Source organism: Eulemur rufifrons, chromosome 4 (genome assembly GCF_041146395.1).
Source record: "Eulemur rufifrons isolate Redbay chromosome 4, OSU_ERuf_1, whole genome shotgun sequence".
NCBI classification, from domain to species: Eukaryota; Metazoa; Chordata; class Mammalia; order Primates; family Lemuridae; genus Eulemur; species Eulemur rufifrons.
Genome location: NC_090986.1, coordinates 20,235,368 through 20,255,735, shown reverse-complemented (window position 1 = coordinate 20,255,735; position 20,368 = coordinate 20,235,368). Strand labels below are relative to the sequence as shown.

General features: G+C 38.0%; 1 protein-coding gene across 1 annotated transcript in view; it reads right to left on the bottom strand.

The window, feature by feature from the left end:
• Window positions 1-20,368, bottom strand: part of UBAC2 (UBA domain containing 2) — a 175,446-nt gene that overhangs the window by 52,597 nt on the left and 102,481 nt on the right. The window contains exons 5-6 of the mRNA XM_069467057.1: window positions 15,852-15,975; window positions 12,067-12,114 (exon numbers count right to left, since the gene is read on the bottom strand). Coding sequence (XP_069323158.1) covers window positions 12,067-12,114; window positions 15,852-15,975 — 172 coding nt within the window. The remainder of the gene's footprint in view (window positions 1-12,066; window positions 12,115-15,851; window positions 15,976-20,368) is intronic.

The window sequence follows — 20,368 nt, the reverse complement described above, 5'->3', positions numbered from 1 at the left end:
CTGGTCTTGAACTCCTGAGCTCAAGCAATCCTCCCACCTTGGCCTCCCAGAGTGCTAGAATTACAGACATGAGCCACTGTGCCCAGCCAAAAAGCTCCAACTATCTTAACTGTATTCCAGGCAACAAGAAAAAATAAGGACAAAAAGGACAAAAGGCTACTTTAAGGAGCCTTCCCAGAAGTCTCACCAATATGTATGTTTACAGCTTGCTGGCCAGGATGTCAGGACTTAGTCAAATGGTCACACCTAGATGCAAAGGAGACTGGGGAATGTGATCTTTCAGTTGGAGCCACTGCTGTCCCAAATAAAATGAGGCTTCTGTTAGTAAGAAAAAAATACATTAGGAGGCAGCTAGAGTCTTTAGCACATGGAGAAAGCTTATATGTAAACAAATACCTTCTAATCCTCTTTTAAGAAGGAGACTATCCACCTATAAAGTTATGTCTATTTTTATAAACTGATTCAACAAACTAAAAATTAAGGGGAAAATGGGCTTATGATGAATTTGTTTCTCACACTGGACTAAAAATGAACTAAAAGTGAATGTGAAGACCTAGAAAGATTTGTGGATTTACAGATATAGACTCAATGGTGAAAAACTCAATGCTTTCAATCTAACATCAGGAAGAAGGCAAGAATGTCCATTGACCACTTTTATTTAACACTGTACTAGAGGTCTTAGCTAGTGTAGTAAGGCAAGAAAAATAAAAGGCACAGATTGAAAAACAGTAAAACATATAAAACTTATTTCCTGATGACATGATCATGTATAGAACACCCTAAGGAATCTACAGAACAGCTACCAGAAATAATATACAAATTCAGAAAAGTTGTAGGTTACAAAAACAACATACAGATATCCAGTGTATTTCTATCCACTGGCAATAAACAATTGGGAAAAAAGTATAAAAACTCCATTTATAATAGCATCAAAATCCAGAATTACTTAGGAATACATTTAATGAACAATGTACATGGTCTGTACTTTGAAAATTTAAAAATTACAAGGAGGAATTAAAGAAGAGCTAAATAAATATAGAGACACATCATGTTCATGAATTGGAAGACTCAATATTGTCAAAATGGTTGTATTAGCTGTTGATTACTGAGCAACAAATTACCTAAAACTCAATGGCTTAAAACAATAAGCATTTACTATTTACACAGTTTCTGTGGGTCAAGAATGTGGCAGCAGCTTAGTTGAGTGGTTATGGCTCAAGGTCTCCCAGCAGGCTGCAATCAAGATGTCAGCCTACCTGTATTCATCTGAAGACTAGACTGGGGCTGGAGGATGACCTTCCAAGGTGGCTCAAATACACACCTGTCATGTTAGTGCTGATTACTGGCAGGAAGCCACAGTTGTTGGTCATGTGGAACTCTCCATAGGCCTGCTTCAATGTCCTCATGACATGGCATATGGCATCCCCAAGAGCAAGTTACTCAAGAGGCAGGAAGATTGAAGGAACTGTGTCTTTTATGACCTGCCCTTGGGAGTCACATTCCATCATTTTTGCCACATTCTACTCATTGTAAATGAGTCACTAAGGTACAGCCCATACTCTAGGGGAGGGGAAATAAGTTCACCTCTTAAAGTGTAAAAGAATTTGTGGACATATTTTAGAACTATCACAATGGCAATTCTTCCCAGGTTTACTACAGTTTCAATGTAATCCCAAGCAAAACCTTAACTTTCCCCCCACTTCCTGAAGAAATTACAAACTGATCTTATAATGCATATTAAAAGTCAATGTTTCTAAAATAAGTAAACCAGTTTTGAAAAAGAGGAACAAAGCTGGAGCACTTATATTGCCTGATTTCAAGACCTACCATGAAGCTGTATTGATCAAGACAGTGTGGGACTGGCACAAGGATAGACATACAGATAACTGGGATAGAAAAGAGAGTCGATGAATGGACCTACACTGGTCAACTGCATTTTGACAGTGGTGCCAAGGTAATACAACAGAGAAGAGTCTTTTCAATAATTGGTGATGAAACAATTGGATATCTGTGTGGAAAAAAATCTCAACCCTCACCTCACAAGAATTACACTCAACCTGGATCACAGACCTAAATGTAATAGCAAAAACTATTAAATTCTATAAGAAAATATAGGAGAAAAATCTTTGTGACATTGGATTAGCAAAGATTTCCTAAATAGGATATCCAAAGCTATTTTAAAAATTGGTAATAATTAATTAATCAAGATTTTAAAATTTTGCTCTTTGAAAGACATAGTTAAGGGCAAGCTACATATTGGGATAAAATGTTTACAAAACATGCCCCAAAAAGGGCATATATTCAGAATATATAAAGAATTCTTTTAACTCAATTAGAAATCAAATAACCCAATGAAAAAAATGGGAAAAAGATTTGCACAGATACCTCACAAAAGATATGCAAACGGCCACTAAGCACATGAAAAGATGCTCAATATCACTAATCATTGGAGAAATACAAATTAAAACTACAAGATACCACTACACACCCACTAGCGTGCCTAAAAGTAAAATGACTAACAATACCAAGTGTTGACAAGAATGTGGAGCATTTGGAACTTTGAAGCATTGATGGTGAAAATGCAAAATGGTATAGCCACTTTTTAAAATAATGTTAAATATACACTTATTACATGACCCAGCAATTCCACTCCTAAAGAAGTGAAAACATGTCTAAAGACAAATGTGTATGTAGATGTTCACAACAGCATTATTCATAATAACCCAAACCTGGAAGCAACCCGTATGTCCATCAACTGGGAATGGATAAACAAACTGTGGTGCATCTATACTACAGATTCATACTTACATAATAAGAAATGTAATATTAATAAATGAATCTCAACAGAAGTTCATAGATGAATCTCAAAAACATGTTAAGTGAAAGAAAACACAGAAGACTTCATACTATATGATACCAAGTATATGAAGTTCTAGAAAAGGCAAAACTATAATGACATGAAGATTGGTGGTAACCTGAGGCTGGCAGTTGAATGTGGGGATAAGAGAGCAAAAGGACATACATGAAGAAAGTTTTCAAGGTGAGGAGACTGTTTTCTATCTTGATTGTGGTGGTGGATACACAATTATATACAACTACCAAAGTTCAGCAAACTACGCTTAAAATTGAATTCTATTGTACGTAAATAACATCTTAAAAGAAAAAAAGAATTTTTCATAAAAGTGAATGTGATGATTGAGAAAGATCTACACATGTGTAGACACAATTTTTTTTTAAATTTTATAAAAGAGGTGGGATTTTAGCAGAATAAAAACAATTTTTTAACAAGAAACTTCTGATACCTTAAAAATGTTCCCAGATATCCATATAAATAAGACTTTTGATAACATGCTGTGCTGTTGTATATAAATAATGAATAAATTCAAAACAACATGTATTGATTTTACCGCAGCCCTTTCCCAGAGGTTATCATCAAGATAGAAGAGATATATCAACACCATCAGCCCCAAAGAGAAAGGAACACTGGATACTTCTATTAAAAAAAAGAAAAAAACACATTTTAAAGAGATAATCAAAACTGATTCAAGACTTTCAGTCTTGTGATAGGAAGACAATGTGAGGGCCCCATGGGAAAATGCTCTGTGCTGCAACTGACACGACCATCTACCGGTAATCTCCACAAGTAAAAATACGGGTGCTTCTTGGTCACCCTTTCCTTATCTCCATTTCTTCTTCCTTTAATCAGCAGCACTACTAAACCAGCCTAATATATTTTAAATTACTGTTTAAGTTTTCCCTAAACCATTCTTTACTTAAGATTCTTATACATGATAATGCAAGAAATGCAAGACGATGAGCCTGTTGAAGATGAGCTTTGAGCTACATTTTTAACCAAGTGTAGAGAAAAGACCAATTAAGTATCTTGATGATCTTAGAAGAGAAAGCATAGCTATAGGCCTGATTCTTCCTATCAGAAAGAAAAGAAAGACTGCCAATGAGATAAAATTTTCTTGGATATTTTTTCAGCCCACAGAATTCACAAGGAAGGCTGCAGAAAGTTGTTGATTATGACTTTTGGGGCCTCTGGGGTCTTGGAAAACGTCTTCATATCCAAGATTGTCCTCTAGAATCATGTATTCATTGATGATAAATGGGACCTCATCTTAGTGGTGTGGTTAAGGGAAGATCTAAGAACAGCCCTGTACATGTAAGCTTCCTGTGGCTGGAACAGACATGGAGAGCCTTGAAATGTGCGGTGGAAGGCACTGGACTCACTGGTCCTAGAGCAGAACACCTGCCTTTGTCTGGTTCTATCACCTATCAGTCAGGCAACCAGAACCTCAGCCTCCTTGTCTTTAAAATGGGAAGCCCAGGCACTCTACCACTAGGGAGAGCATGTAAAGAACCTATTAAGGAAGTACATGTTGAAAACATCCTAATAATCACATGGTTTTATAATGTGTTATAGCACAGTATTTATTCTTTTGATAATATTGAATTTTAAAATTCAACTATTATTTATAGAATGTATATCAAATGTCAAACATTGTACTAGGCACTGTAGATTATAAAGAATACTACATAATTCCTATAAACTGGAAGACAAGGTTCCCCTACAACTCAACAGTAAAACAAACAAACAAACAAACAAACTAAACAAAGAACTAATAGCCTGATTTTAAAAATGGACTAAGGAGTTGAATAGATATTTCCCCAAAGACAACATACCAATGGCCAACAGGTATATGAAAAAATGCTCAACATCACTAATCATCAGGGAAATGCAAATCAAAACCACAGTGAGATAGCACCTCACATCTGTTAGGATGGCTATTATAAAAAAAAAAAAAAAAAGAAAGAAGAAAAAAAAAGAAAAAAAAAACCCCAAAAGACAAGTATTGGTGATGCTCTGGCGAAACTAGAACCCTTGTGAACTATTGGGGGAAATGCAAATGGTACAATAGCTATGGAAAATGGCATGGAGGTTCCTCAAAATGTTAAAAATAGAACTATCATATGACCTAGTTATCCCACTATTAGGTATATATCCAAAACAATTGAATCAGGATGTCAAAGAGATACCCACACTCCCATGTTCATTGCAGCATTATTCACCAATAGCCAAGATGTGGAAACAACCTAGTGTCCATTGACAGATGACTGGATGAAGATAATGAGGTATATGCATACAATGGAATACTATTCAGACTTAAAAAGGAAGGAAATTCTGCAATATGCAACAGCATGGATGATCACCTTATACTAAGTGAAACAAGCCAGTCACAGAAAGACAAATACTGCATGATTCCACTTACATGAGGCATATAAGCTAGTCAAATTCAGAGAATCAGAGGATGGAATGGTGGTTTCCAGGGGCTGGGGGGAGGGGGAAAAGGGGAGTCACTAATCAACTGGCATAAAGTTTCAGTCAAGATGAATAAGATCTAGAGATCTACAGTATAACACTGTACCTATCAACAATAATGTATTGTACACTTAAAATTTTGTTAAGAGTGTAGATCTCATTAAGTATTCTCACTAAGATAAGTAAGATTATATATATATAAAGACAGACAGGACTGACTCAGAAAAGGCATGAGTCAGGACTTAGATGAATAGAATTTTCCAGGAGAAGAGATATGTGGGTGAAAGAAGGGATATAGTTGGAAGAAACTGCAAAGCTATCTTTTAAGAGCATAGACATAAAGCTACTACTTACATTTGAATCCTGTCTCCACTACTTATCAGCTGGTGTACTTAGCAAATTACAGTTATGTGTTGCTCAACAACACATTATGAGAAATGTGTCCTTGGGGAATTGTGTCATTGTGCCAACATCCTAGAGTGTACTCACACAAACCTGGATGGTATATTTTCATTCATAGATATATTTTTTCGTATGGAAAACCAAATGTCCCAATACCATTCCTGAATATCAATCATCTCCCCTACTTGATCTGCAATGCCAATATCAAGTGCCATACATCAGGTTTCTACATATGCTCCATTATAATCTATGGAGCCACCATCATATACGCAGTCCATCGTTTACTGAAACATCGTTATGTAGCACATGATCATACTTAATTTCTGTGTCTCAGTTTCTTCATCTATAAAATAGAATAGTTCTTAGTTCATCAGGTTTTTATGAGGACTCATTAACATAATATTCATAAAGTGCTTAGAAAAGAGCCCTATTAGTTTTTCTCTAGGTTATACTGTGGGAAGAAATTATCTCAAATTTCAGTATCTTATAACAAAGATTTACTTGTTGTTCATGTTACATGCTGGCTACGGCTCTGCTCCATGTGTCTACTTCATTCTGGGGTCTGAAGGAGCAGCCTCTCTCTCTCTGACCTGTGCTTTTCTCATGGCAAAGGGAACAGGGCAATGATGGAACCACACAATGGTTCTCCAAGCTTCTGCTTGGGTAAAGCATTTGTCACTTATGGTCATATTTCAGTGGCTAATATAAGTCACAGAACAAAGCCTGATGTCAACAGGCCACACAAGGCCCTATTTAAGGAGAGGCCCAGTAGAGAGGGGCAGAAAATATTTTGAACAAATGTATTTGAACAAAAATATTAGAACAAACAATGTAATGTGCCACAAGTGCTTGGTACATGGTAAATGCCATGTGTGTGCTAAAGAAAAATAAGAGATTGCATAATGGCACAGAATCCTGAGAATGAGATGTTTAGGAACAGTCAAATGTTCAGTGTCAAAGTATATGGTACACAGGGGTGACAGTGGTATGTGAGGAGGTCAAATTTTGAAAGGCTTTGAAAGAAGGTTAGGTTTTTGCCTACAGGTAGAAGATAAACTGCAATAATAAAAAATTTTTATAGTTATTTTTAATAAATTTTATAAGGCACTTCTGTCTGCCAGCTTTATTAAGGCATTGGCATAATTTCATTTAAAAATCACATATCTACTAGGCACTGCCTCCCTGTGTAATAACTGTCAGCCTGGGACTGAGGTGCGATTGCCGTAACAAGGAAGAAGGTTTCTTCCAGTTGGCTCAGGCTCCCTGAGGTGAGGATAGGGGAAGGTGGCATAGAAAGGGAGGGAGGAAAGAGAGAAGAAGAGAAACGTTACGGATGGACAGATGTGAGTGTGATTGTAAGTGTGTGTGATGTACAATGGACTATAAGCACTTAATTCAGTACTGGCATCACACTTGCTATTTTAATTATAAAAGGGTGAAAGCACCCTCCCAGTACGGATATTTCCTAAGGACCTGCTGGCTGTCTTCTATTCCATTTTACTTCTACACGTGGTCCTTTCACGAGTCCCACCACCCTCATGGCTTTAGTCAATCTCAATTTTTCTTTGCAGCTTCTGTCCTCATTTTCAGTGAACTGCTAGAAAATAATCTGAATCGCTAAAATTTAACTGGAAGCCTTGAGTATCAGGTGAATTATCTGACCTGCTATCCTGTACCCCTCTTTGGTCAATTTGGAGAAGAAATCTAAGGGGGGAAAGGTGAAATAGGAAAAAAGGCAGCAGGGAGAGAAGAGGAAGAGGTGCACAAGCAGCGGGAGGCACAGCGGACGCCGCTTACCATCATCATTCACCAGGGAGCAGGCCAGGGCCTGAAAACATACTCCAGGGAGTTTATACTTCCACAGACAGTATGCTATTTCCATTTCTTCATAGTTACTACAAGACAGTGCTTTATTTTTTGTCTTTAAAACTATCTTGGGGGGGGGGAGAACGAAAGGCAAATCAGAGCCCACAAATAAACTGTCCCGACTCCTTACAGATGACTCATTTTCCCTTCCCCCTTCTATGATTTACAGACTCTCATAAGACTTCTATAATCTTGCACCATCGCTAAGTGTTTTTGCTCAAAAAACATTAAAGATCCCACTGCTAACAGACAACAATCCAAACTCAGACCACATTCAAAGTCCTAAATAATCTGTTGTCAATCTAAATTCTATTCTTATTATTGGGTGGAACAGATTTTTTTTCGCACTAAGGTTGCCTGATCACAAGATAAAGCACGGTCTGATATATGGTAGGGAACAAGTAACGACTGCAGGAAATGAGTACAGTGAAGGGCTGTGTTGAAGGGAGAAGCTTGGAGTCTGACGCCTGTCTATTAATTCACTCTCAAACAGCTTAAAAGAGGACCAAATAATGATAAAAGCTTGAAGTGTAAAAGTAGAATATTGGCAAAAGCAGGCTCTTTCTATTTTAATCATGCCGGAATCAGATCAGGCCTGAGACCTCAGCTTCTGAGAATTAGGGTACATCCCAGTGGTAATGACTCATTATTATGATTCATAAAACTGCAGAAAATGAAGAAGTACTGGGATATAGATGCCTCAATGGCTCTCTGCAGAACCACAAAAAAAGAATCTAAATAAAGTTCAATAAGTGAGCAATACTTTCTTTAAGGAAAAGAAAGCATTAATGTGTAAAAAGACTACTGGAATTGTGAGTATGGCCTAAATTTTTGAAGCTCTCTCGTAAGACATTAAGAACAGTTGAGCACGGTGGTGCTAATACGATGGAAGCAGGTATTTACTCCTATTTCATGCTAAAACTTTTGAAGTACTCCTTAAACTGAAATGTTGTAGCCAAATCAAATATGTCAGTTGGCTACAATAACCAAGGTTCCAGTTATAATTTTGTAACTTTTCATAAAGTCATTTTTTAAATATTAAATGTTTTTATTAAAAATCAGAGCTGTCCAAGGAGGGACAGGGCAACACAAAAACATTTATCAACAATACATGCGAGTAATCTCAAAGTAATCTTTAAGCACAACTGAATGTCCCTCACTTTTCCTGGGCAGGAGCTGGAATCTCTGCTGGATCACAGGACAGACATGAAGAGTGATAGTTGTTCTAGACAGACTAACTTATTGCTCCTGGTAAGCTAAAAACTATGTTCCCCCTCAACTCAGGAAAATAATTTAGTCCTCATCCTTTTCTGTGACATCACTGAAGACAGAAAGTGGGCTCCAAACTAGTAAAATACTGTACTGATGTAATTTATCAACCTCTTCTTTTAATCAGTGGGATATTTTAAAGTTACATATTCAGAGACATCTATAATTATGCAAGAATGAGGGACAAAAGAAGAGATAAAAACTAGCTTAACCAAAGTAAATCAACCAATAACTAACTAAATAAAATAAACTAAATCCAAAGTTGGCAGCTTTCCAGAAAAGCATGAGTAAAGTTTTTGGTTTCTATGACAGCAGGTAACAAACGACTTGTGTCTCACAGAAGTTATCTTTGTGAGAAGAGCTCTTTCTCTTAAAAAAAAGAAAAGAAAAAAAATTGCCAGATTGAATTCCTTAACACATAATTAGGTGAACAATTGGTTTCAATGCTAAAAGGTGAAATTTCATCAACAAGTTTTGTAACATTCCCCCAAAACACTGAATACCTATGTATACATTTCTTTTGGGTAGTAAGAATTTTATTTATTTTTTTTGTATTTTATTTAATTTAGCATAAAAACAACAAAAAAAGGGAAGTCACTTGATCTATACAGGAAGAGAAGTCATGTTGCACAAGAGACATCTGGAATAGGCAAACTGTGGCTCTGTGAATCTCAGACTTGGATCCCACAGTCAATGCTGTGTATTACTCACAAATAATTTTGATATCATCCTTTATAACCATCCTTGTCTAAAGTATACCATATTATACTAAATATTTCATAGTAAGAATGTAGATTTTCTAGACAAAGTCAGAAAGAAAATATTCATTAAGTTCAAAACAAGCACCAGCATTTACAGTATAGCAAGTAGGAAGACTGGCTATGATTATCATTGATACCAATCATTTTAAATAAACATGGTTAATGTCATTCAATTCAAACAATTAATATGAAGATTTATCAGATTTTTGATCACGGTAGGAGGTCAATAACTTTGGCTGAATCAATACTGTAAAAGGTGAAAAATTCAGCTGGCTCAGAGATATTTATTATTAGGAGGACTCTTTAAAATTCTTTTTTTTTTTTTTTTTTCTTTTTGAGACAGAGTCTCGCTCTGTTGCTCAGGGTGGACTGCTGTTAGCCTAGCTCATAGCAACTTCAAACTCCTGAGCTTAAGCGATCCTCTGCCTCAGGTTCCTGAGTAGTTGGGACTACAGATGCGCACCACCACGCCCGGCTAATTTTTTTTGTTTTTAGTAGAGATGGGTCTCGCTCTTGCTCAGGCTGGTCTCGAACTCCTGACCTCAAGTGATCCTCCCACCTGGGCCTCCCAGAGTGCTAGGATTACACAGGCATGAGCCACTGCGCCCGGCCAGTAGGGCTCTTTAAAATTCTAAATCATCTTGGAATTATATTCCAAACACAGTGCAATTCTATTCACCCTTCTGAAACAAGGGATTTTTATGGTAAAAATTCTCGTTTAAACTTCTGATTCCTTTTAAAAAGTTAAAACAGGCACCTTACTACCTGTTAAACATGTGTACTAAAAAAGACTCTGACCATAAGATGCATATTTTTAGATTTTAAAAAGACTACAAAGAGATGGAAAATGCCACCTCCAATTCTAGAGCATTGAATATCATGAAATGAAACTTTCTGAGGTGATAGCAAGCACTTAATTTAAAACCAAGAGTCTAAAAACAGAATCAATAAAGAAAATGGAATGTTTTAAAACAAATGAGTTACTAAAGAAGGGTATGAATATTGAGAGCAAATTAATTAATAGTTAACTAACACAAAGAAATAGCATACAATAAGGTATTTTAATATTTGAATGCTTTAGGAAAATATTTTAAAAAGGACTCAAAACCATCACTGTTAAGTGAAATAAAATATACCATGGAAGAAATAGTAAGTTTTCAGACAGCTGTCATTATGATAGATAGCAATGAGTTCCCTAGTTGTTGTCCTTAGGCTGGCTAAGCCACCCTCAATCAAGCTGGCAGTTCAAGTGAGGACCAGACTACCAGAGAGAGCCCGGCAACTGTACCCCAGACTGACCCCAGGATGTCCCTGAGCCACCACAAGTCTTTAGAGTACCAGATGGATGGCCAGGTGCTTTGAAGGCCTCACAGTAGGGTTCAGCTCTGTGGTCCTGAAGCAAATCAGGCATTTGGATAGGTAGGAAAATACTTAGAGAGGGGAAGACAAAGTGGCTTCGAGCCCCAGAACCACTTGGCTAGAAGCACATCAGCTGTGGAGAATGAAGGCTCAAGTTCTCTATGAAAAGAATGAACACAGAAAAGGAATAAAATAGCTTAAAGGAAGGAGAGAGGTAAACAGGCATAAAGAATGACACATTGGCCCAAAACACCAGTCGTTCACCTAAGAAACAAGGATAAATAGTGATAACTTACTTAAAATGTCTGTAGTGGAACGCACAGTTGTTTCCAGAGCCTTTCCCTTTGATGTTATACGCATTACTATGAATCCATTCTGTAATTTTCTTAGTCTTTTCCAAGAAAGAAATTAAAACTATACTGTATACACACTAGTTATGAATTTATTTTTCTATATCTGGAGGTTCAAATTTAAGTCAGGGATGAAGAATAAAACTCAACTTTATGCTCTAAATTCCTTTTTAAATACCTTATACAGAGTTTAAGTTAAATGCTTATTATTTAAATAAAATAGCATAGGGAGGGGCGAGATGAAAAAATTCCAGCACAGAACGAGGACTCCCCAAATGCTCTGGTTCATTCCCTTCTGCTGCGATGAGTCTTGCGTCAGGTCCAACGCACCTGACTTTCCAGTTAGCCCTATTTTTTTCCCTTGCATGATAATGTCTCTTTAAAAAACAAGCAGAACATCCCCTTATTTTTAGTAACTCCAACTTCTTCATTTTTGATCATTTTTTTCTATGAATTAGACTACTAATGTCATTTAAAAACAACACTCACAAAAAATTCAGCTACAACTTTCATCAAAATTACCTTGAAAACTGAGATAACTGGCCTCTTTTGTCTTATTTTTCCATGTGATTGGACCTTCTTAATCACTAAAGAAGTAGCACTGAGCCAGACCTGACATGGTTAAAAGAACGTTGGAGACAGTTGAACATGACCCACAATCTAAATATGAGTTTCTCCCTAATGTTTTTTCAGAATAGAGTGGGAATTGGGAGCAAGGAAAAATCACACTTACAAGTCCACTTATGGCTACAATCCAGATGTAGGAACCAGAGGTGAAAAGCTATAAAAGAAAAAAAAAAAGGCAACTAAAAATGAAATTCAACTGCCAGTCATAGCACACTTACTTTTACATAACTATAGTCATGACCATTTATATTAAGTATTAAATACATATGCCATAATACAGATAAGCAAATAAAAATTAATAAATATAAATTCTATTATTTAAAAGAAAATATTACTATTATTACTTTTTTTTTAAATCAACACTTCAGACTTTGTATAGCTTAAAACAGATTGGATGGACCTGACCCACTTCCACGCAAAGAAAAGTAAGTGAAATTCAAGCATATTCTTATTTATAAATGGGCATCAATTGACTTAAACAAGGTAAAATATTACATATATAAAATTATTAGAATTAACAACATACAAAATATGTGGCCATCATCCCATGCTTGGTGTTAGGGATGATATCTATTTACATAATTTTCTCATTTTAATTTCTTAATCATTGTTACGCTAAATTTAGATGGGAAAAATTCTGTCAGCCAATAGTTCCATGTCCAATGCCTACCCTTCCTAAATACTGATATGCTCATTATAGCTCACCCAAGGAAGAGCAAACTAAGGAACAATAACAAAGTTAATTAATGGCAAAAGTAATTAGATTTAGATCTCATGAAATCTTTTCGTTTGTTTTCCATATCATTTATATCTGAGAAGTGAGCTCAGAGTTTAAAAAAAAAAAAAAAAAAGGCATTTCAAAGTGTCCCTACAGGAAAGCAATGATTTGTGGCCTATTCATTGGGAGTTTAAGGACTTCTGATGCAGAGGAAGAAGTGGGACACTGAGACAGGATAGCTTAGGTTCACTGCAGATGCTGTGCTCGATGAAAATCTTAAAAGTTCTGCACATTTACCAAGGACACACAGAAAGAAGACAGACACAGAAGGTAAGAGTTGACAACATACAGATAAAAAAGAGGTTGGTAAGCTTTAGTCCTAGCTCACCTAGAAATGAGCATGGGCTGCAACTTTAAATTTGATCCTCTGATCTAGCATGGATGCTTGTTTAGCATAAATAACTCATAATAACAAGGATGAGAATAGTGTAGACAAATATTTTGCTGTAGTTTTCTTGTAAAAATAGAAAGAATAATAAACTAGCTAACACTTTCTATTTGCCTGGCATTGCCCTCAAGGCTTTTCATATGCTTAACTCACTGAATCCTCCTCACCTGAGGAGGGAAGTTCACTTGATTTTACCAAGAGAAAACCTAGCAGTCTAGTAATCTGCCTTGGGTCCACAGCTAGTAGGTGGGGCTGGGAGTGTATCCAGGTAGTCTGGCTCCACAGCCCACGCTCCTCACTCCACTATGTCTCATACACAAGTAAAAAGAGCACATCATTTTGTCAGTTAAAAAAAATGATCTCCTCTGGACTCTTAAGCCCCTCATCTTATCACGTTTGGTCCTAATTGTGTCTGCTTACATTCGGACAGTGTGCGTTTTCTTACCGCGGGGCTCCCTGGGGACAGGTGCCATGTCTCATACTTCATTGCATCCTCCATAGCCCCAGCACAGGGCATGACAGGACTGGCTCTCAAGCCATTTGTTATGTAAATGACTCTTAACAAGCACTTTGACTCTTCTGATTATGATGAAAGTCATTAACTCATTAATTCATTCACTCAACAATGTTCTTGGCTTCAAGTAGCTGTGATGGGGAGGGAGAAAGGCTCAGAAACATGGGAAGGCCCAGAGGGGAAGGGGGCAGGAGAGGATGGACATTTCAGGAATGAGGAGCTCAGCCATACTCCTGGGAGCTGGGCAGGGCAGAGGGTTGGTACTGGACAGGCAAGAAGAAGCCCGGCTGCCTTCATGCTGAGGACTTGAGTTTTCAAGAAGCCAGTGAGGCTTCTCCACCTCTACTTTCTGATACCAACTTCTACCTCACAAAGTTATTGAAAATATTAGAAACTTATATTACTGTGAAAAAATACCTGTGGTAGTTGCACCTACATTTCTGCCTTTGGCGTGGCTAACAGGACACTTCCACTGTGAGCCACATAATACTGCTGAAATAGCACTAAACACGGGCTCCCGTGACGGAGGCTATGTCTGGCCTCTGTCCAACCAGGACCCCTTTTCTCCAAGAGATTAAACATACTACTTATTTTGCTTTATGCCAAAAAAATACATCCACAATCTCAGAAAAACAACTGGTGTTAGCTATGGAAACCAATTATTAATAACTGGAGCCAAATGACTTAGCTCTTTTCATCTGTTCAGATTATGCTGAATGCTTAATACTATTATCTCTACTCCTTAAAATACCCCTGTAAGTTTTCTTGTATTATCCCCACTGTACAGATGGCGACATGGGGGCTCAGAAAGGTAAGTGACAAAGTCAATGATTACCAGACCTAGTCATTAAACCAAAGTCCATGTGGCTCCAAAGACTTTCTACAATGCCACACTGAATTCCTACTCCATAATTAATAAAACAATGCTTTTCATCTGCAAAGATTTTACCTAACTTTAGAGTTGAAAGGAACTACACTCAACTTGAGGCCCAGAGGGGTTTCATGACTTCCCTGACTTGACCCAAGTCTGATGGCCAGCGAGAGCCGCAGCAGGACTAGAACTTGGGTCTCCTGAGCCAGGTCCAGGATGCTTTCCCGCCATTCCACACTGCCTCTGATGCAAGGCTTTAAAAAGTTAAATCTGCTACAGCAAATCCAAATCATAAGAAAAAATTACAGAAACGGACTATTTGGCCATACAAATATTAGGTAGGATAAGGGGGCATGTAACGGTATGGCGGTTGACAGATGAAAAACAGATTTCATGAGAAACGGTCGTAAAAGTAGTAAGGAAACACCCTCCCCAGATGAGCCATTGACAGCACTTGACAGCAGACTGGAGCAGTGGGAGGAAATGCTAAAGGTTAAAAGGGGAGGGAGGAGGGCATTTTGAAGTGACACTAGTATCCGGTTTGCTATGTGTGGGATAAAGAATGTTATAAGTATTAATCAGTGGATCAAAAGGCCAGGCTACACATGGTAGCACAGGAAGCCGTAGAATAAAACTACATCAAAAGCTGAGAGAGAAAAGAAAAGTGACAAGCAGTACAAGGAGAAAACTGAAAATCGTGTGTGTCTTCTACCACAGGGCCTGGAACCCAGTGGGGAGCAATCAATATTCACTGAATATTGGTGAAGGTAACCTTTTCAGATTTAAGTCAGACAATAAGTCTCTAATGGCCTTCATAGCAAACCATGTAGCAAATGGTGACACTACCACCAAGTCCACACAGACATAGAAATAATAAAGTTGGAAATGCTTCTCAAAAACCCCAAAGTTCAGGCTGGTAAAGCATACTGGGTTTCTTTTCCAGAGATTCATTTGTGACACCGTATTCAGTAAATTTAATTTCATGTCGATTTTCCACCTTCTACTTTTTGATTGTTCTCATTTGTTTCCACTTCATACTATGATTTTTTTTAAAAGTACTTAGACGCAATTGTACAATGAAATGAAAATATTTTCCACTGATACAAATTACAGTGAAAGCTCTTATCAGATTTCTAAAGACTATGAAAGTGTATTCTAGTACCTTCTATACCTTGATGCTCTTGTTCTGTAACACTTCCTTTGAACATTTGATATAGATCATAAGCCAAACTTATGGGAAAAAAAAAACACATTGTTTTCAAGGAGATCAAATGAGAAAAAGACCAAAAAAAAAAAAAGATCAGGTTAAAGAAATGTGAACATAAAAATGCATACTGTACCTGTAGTCCCAATATATAAATCAATGTCTTGTTTGTGATGGACAACGGGCCCAGAATTTGTGCCACTTGGACTCTCGGTATGGAGCAGTAAAATGGTACAAACAGAGCAAACACAGGTGCCAGGCTATGCAAACAAATAAAAAAAAATATCACTCTAGTATAAATAGTGAATTTAAAATATGAATGGCAGATGTATATTTGAAGTAACACTGCTTATAATTTATTTCAGTCTGAAAGCATGGTCTTAGATACACAAGTTTGTTTCCAAACATGCATCATGGCCAAAATAATTTGTACTTACATAAAACACTTAGTGAAAACTCTAATTATCCTATCCTATCCTGTGAACCCTCCCCAAACCACTGCAAAGTGGTTCAGCATCTATTAATTGATCCTGAGGCACTGTGAGAAAATTTAAAGTGGATGCTACATTTTCTTCCCATGTGAGACTAAAACTCTAATGAAAGAGATTAGACAAACCAAAAGCAACAAACATTAGAATTCTTCATGGTCAGCCAGACGTGGTGGCTCATGCCTGTAATCCTAGCACCCTGGGAGGCCGAGGCGGGTGGATCGTTTGAGCTCAGGAGTTCAACACCAGCCTGAGCAAGAGTGAGATCCGTCTCTACCAAAAATAGAAAGAAATTATATGGACAAGTAAAAGTACATATAGAAAAAATTAGCTCGGCATGGTGGCGCATGCCTGTAGTCCCAGCTACTCGGGAGGCTGAGGCAAGAGGATCGCTTGAGCCCAGGAGTTTGAGGTTGCTGTGAGCTAGGCTGACACCACGGCACTCTGGCCTGGGCAACAGAGTGAGACTCTGTCAAAAAAAAAAAGAATTCTTCATGGTCAAATCCAAAAAGCCTCATCTCAGGCCTTGTCCAGTGATATGCCCCAAAGCACTGACACTGTTCACCTCCTGCTCTCCCTCCCTCAAATTCCTTCCTCCTTTTGTCTGAAACCTTGTTTCTCGCTGGTTTCCCAATGATTTCTCACACCACTCTCCTGCCCTCTCCGGGGTTGCATTATAATTTGTTCTTCTTGCTCTAGTCTCTGCCTGTTAATACAATCTCAACCCGTTCTATGGCTTCAACTAAGAAAATGAAGTGAGTCCTAAAACTGCCTGCCTGCTCCTCACTGAGGCTCTGAAATTCAATTTGATACCTTCAACTTGACAGGTTCAAAAGTCACATGTGTCTTGCTACTTAAAGTCTTGCTTCTTTCTAATCCATGTTTAAACATTGTTAACAGTATTCTCCTCCCAAAAACACAATGCTGATGTTACTTGCTTGCTCAAAACCCTTCCTTCCACAGGCTGCCAGGATCCAAAGACGGATGATAGCACAGCAAAGCTCTGCAGTTCTTTCTTGTCACTGCAGAGTCCCACAACTGCCCTCCTCTCTGTCTCCCGCACCTGGCCCATCACATACAAAGCTCCCTCTCTCACACATGTACACACATGGGCGCACACATGGCTGTTCTCTGGACACGTTAGGCTCCTTCGACTACACACTGACACAGCCTATTCTTTTGACCTAAAATATCTTTTCCACTTTACTGCTTAGGAAACTCCTCTTGTGTGACACTGCTGAGCTCTTCTCAGAAGACTCTTGGACTCCTGGTGGTTAGTAGCTCTCCTCTTGCCTCCAAAGCTATGCCAGTTTCACAGTTTCAGTGAATCAATGAATCAAATGGGCGGTGACCAGGTCAAGGCAGGATGCCCGGCACAGGAACTGCATCTACATCTATCAGTAAGAAGCAGTCCCAAACCTCAAGGAACTCGTTTCAGGATTGCAAACTCACATTCCTACAAGGGCTAGGCAGGGAATGTGAATGAGCAGAGTGGTTTGGGCATACATTTGAACCCATTATTCATTAAACAGTTGGCTTAATTACTTAGTCTATCTTTTATTTTCCCATTTTTTTTAGGAATGGCATCAATACAAAGAATTATCTCATTACCATAAGAAAAATGTAAGAACTGTTTTTCACTTCTACAAAGAGATGTCTTTGCTGCCATTATCATGAAAACACAGGACCTTTCTGGCCTCTTGTGTATTTTTTCATCCTTGATAGAGACTATGTTATAAAAAAAATCATTCACTGCCCTCTCAATTCTACTATTAAAAACAAAACAAAACAAAACCAAAACACACACACACACACACACACACACACACACAGCAAATGTGATCAACTGCAGCCACATCAACAGGTATTGACAAGAATGTAGCAAATGCTAGAACAGGGAAAACCCCAACCAGTAAAGGTCTAAGTGCAGGCACTGGGGGTACAGAGATGGGTAAGATACACCTGGCCGGCCATCTAGTGAGGAGGATGGGAGGGCCAGGGTAGCAGAGGGACATGCACAGCAGGCTCTTAACACACTCATAAGTCTTGAATTCCACCCTCCCCAGGCTGAGCACACCCCAGGGCAGGGAAGGAAATGTAGCCCTGGTTCTCCCAGCATCTGGCACAGGATTTGGCACAGCTTAGGAGCTCATTAAATCTGGGGCAAAGAAATAATCCTTATTCTTGAACAACTGGATGACCCATATTTTAATTAACTATATAGGGTTTTTAAAAGTCTCCCACTAGATTATTAATTTTGAGAGAAAGCACCATATTTTATTGAGCTTTGCCCCTTCCTAGTGCCTAATGCAGACTCTTACACATAATCCAATTCGATATTTGCTGGATTAAAAAAAATTAACAAAAGTAATTTCTAAATACTACACAAAAGAACTGCTTTTGTCCAATTCTAAACCCAATTAAAACAGCTGTGCCTTCTTTTCATTGAAAAGTACAAGTTAGTCACCCCTGGACTTAGGATCCTTGACTACCCTCCTTAGAGTAAAGGCCAAGCTCATGACAAAGACCTGTGAGGCCCTGCATCCTGCACCTCTCCCATCTTCTGCTCTCCGGAGCAACACCTTCTCAGAGAAGCCCCCTGACCACCACACTTCCAACTACAACCCCCCACAGCCCCACCCCACTCTACATTCTCTATTCCTTTCCTATCTTTCCCCATACCACCTACACCCTTCTAATCTGCTGCATGACTTATTTATTTATCATCTACTTCCATCGACTAGAATGGAAGCTTCACAGGACAGGCATTTTGGTCTGTTTTGTTCGCTGCTTTATCCTCACAGTCTAGTACTGTTCCTGGTACAGAGTAGGTGTTCAATAAATATTTGCAGGAAAAATGAATTTTCCTTCAAAACAGTAAAATCATACAGCAGAATTTGCCTTTTGTTTAAAAAAAACCAAAAACTCCTTTCCTTGTGAATGGATTTAAAACGTAACGGTTTCAGCTAGGCGCAGAGGCTCATGCCTATAATCCTAGCAATCTGAGAGGCCAAGGCAGGAGGATCACCTCAAGCCAGGAGTTTGAGACCTGTCTCTATAAAAAAATAGAAAATTTAGCCGGATGTGGTGGTGTGTGCCTGTGGTCCCAGCTAGCTGCTTGGGAGGCTGAGGCAGGAGGATCACTTGAGCCCAGGAGTTTGAGGTTACAGTGAGCTATGATGACACCACTATACTCTATCCCGGGCAACAGAATGAGACCCTGTCTCAAAAGAAAAGAAAACAAACACATATGGTTTTATACATATGCTCAAAATATCTCCTATTGGTCTATTGGTAATAATAAAATCCTGTTGGGGCTCGCCAATTGCACTGGAGTTCTCATCACAGAACATATCCTTTGAGGTACTTAATTCATAGTTCTTCCATTTACATTTGGCAATAAAGTGTAAATAGTATTGTTATAATTAAATAACTTGAAGTAGAGTTCTTGTTTGAGGTTCTATTTCAATGTAAACTAAAAAAGACTGATAGGAATTTTAGTGACCACAGTTTACATCTAATACACCAATAGAAGAAGTTTAAAAATTCCTTAAAAGTTATGAATCACTGTATAATTTTAAATGATGACTAAATACTAGACCACATACACGCATAATATTAACACAAAAGCACATATTTCAGACGAGAATTATACAGGTTGTTCTGTAGAAATTTTCCATTGCTATTTCTATACACACAGACTTGACAAAATACCATAATGTTATTAGTCATTGACCAGTTTTTCTCTTTTCCTTATTTTATGAAAACATCTGTTCTCATATTGCCAACAATACTTCAGTTTCACCTTTTTCATATTGTGAATAACTAACTTCTGGAAGCCCTCTCTGGCTTAAGCGTATGAGGCTAGAAGTACAGAAAAGGAGGAAACAGATTTTAAAGAATTCATTCATCCTTTAACTAACATCGCTAATATTTACTGAGCAGCTACCACTATATAGTCACGATTGTACTTGATAGAACAAATGAAACAGAGACCCAGTTCAGGTTGCCAATGCCCATTTCACCTCTTTTACAGAAAAAGACATCAACTCCACTTTTATAACACAATTTCAGCTCAAGAAATCCAGGTCACTTTCAACAACAATAAAAGTAAGGTTTGTGAGCTCATGAAATGATCTCACGTGCAGCTTTAACAGCATCTTGC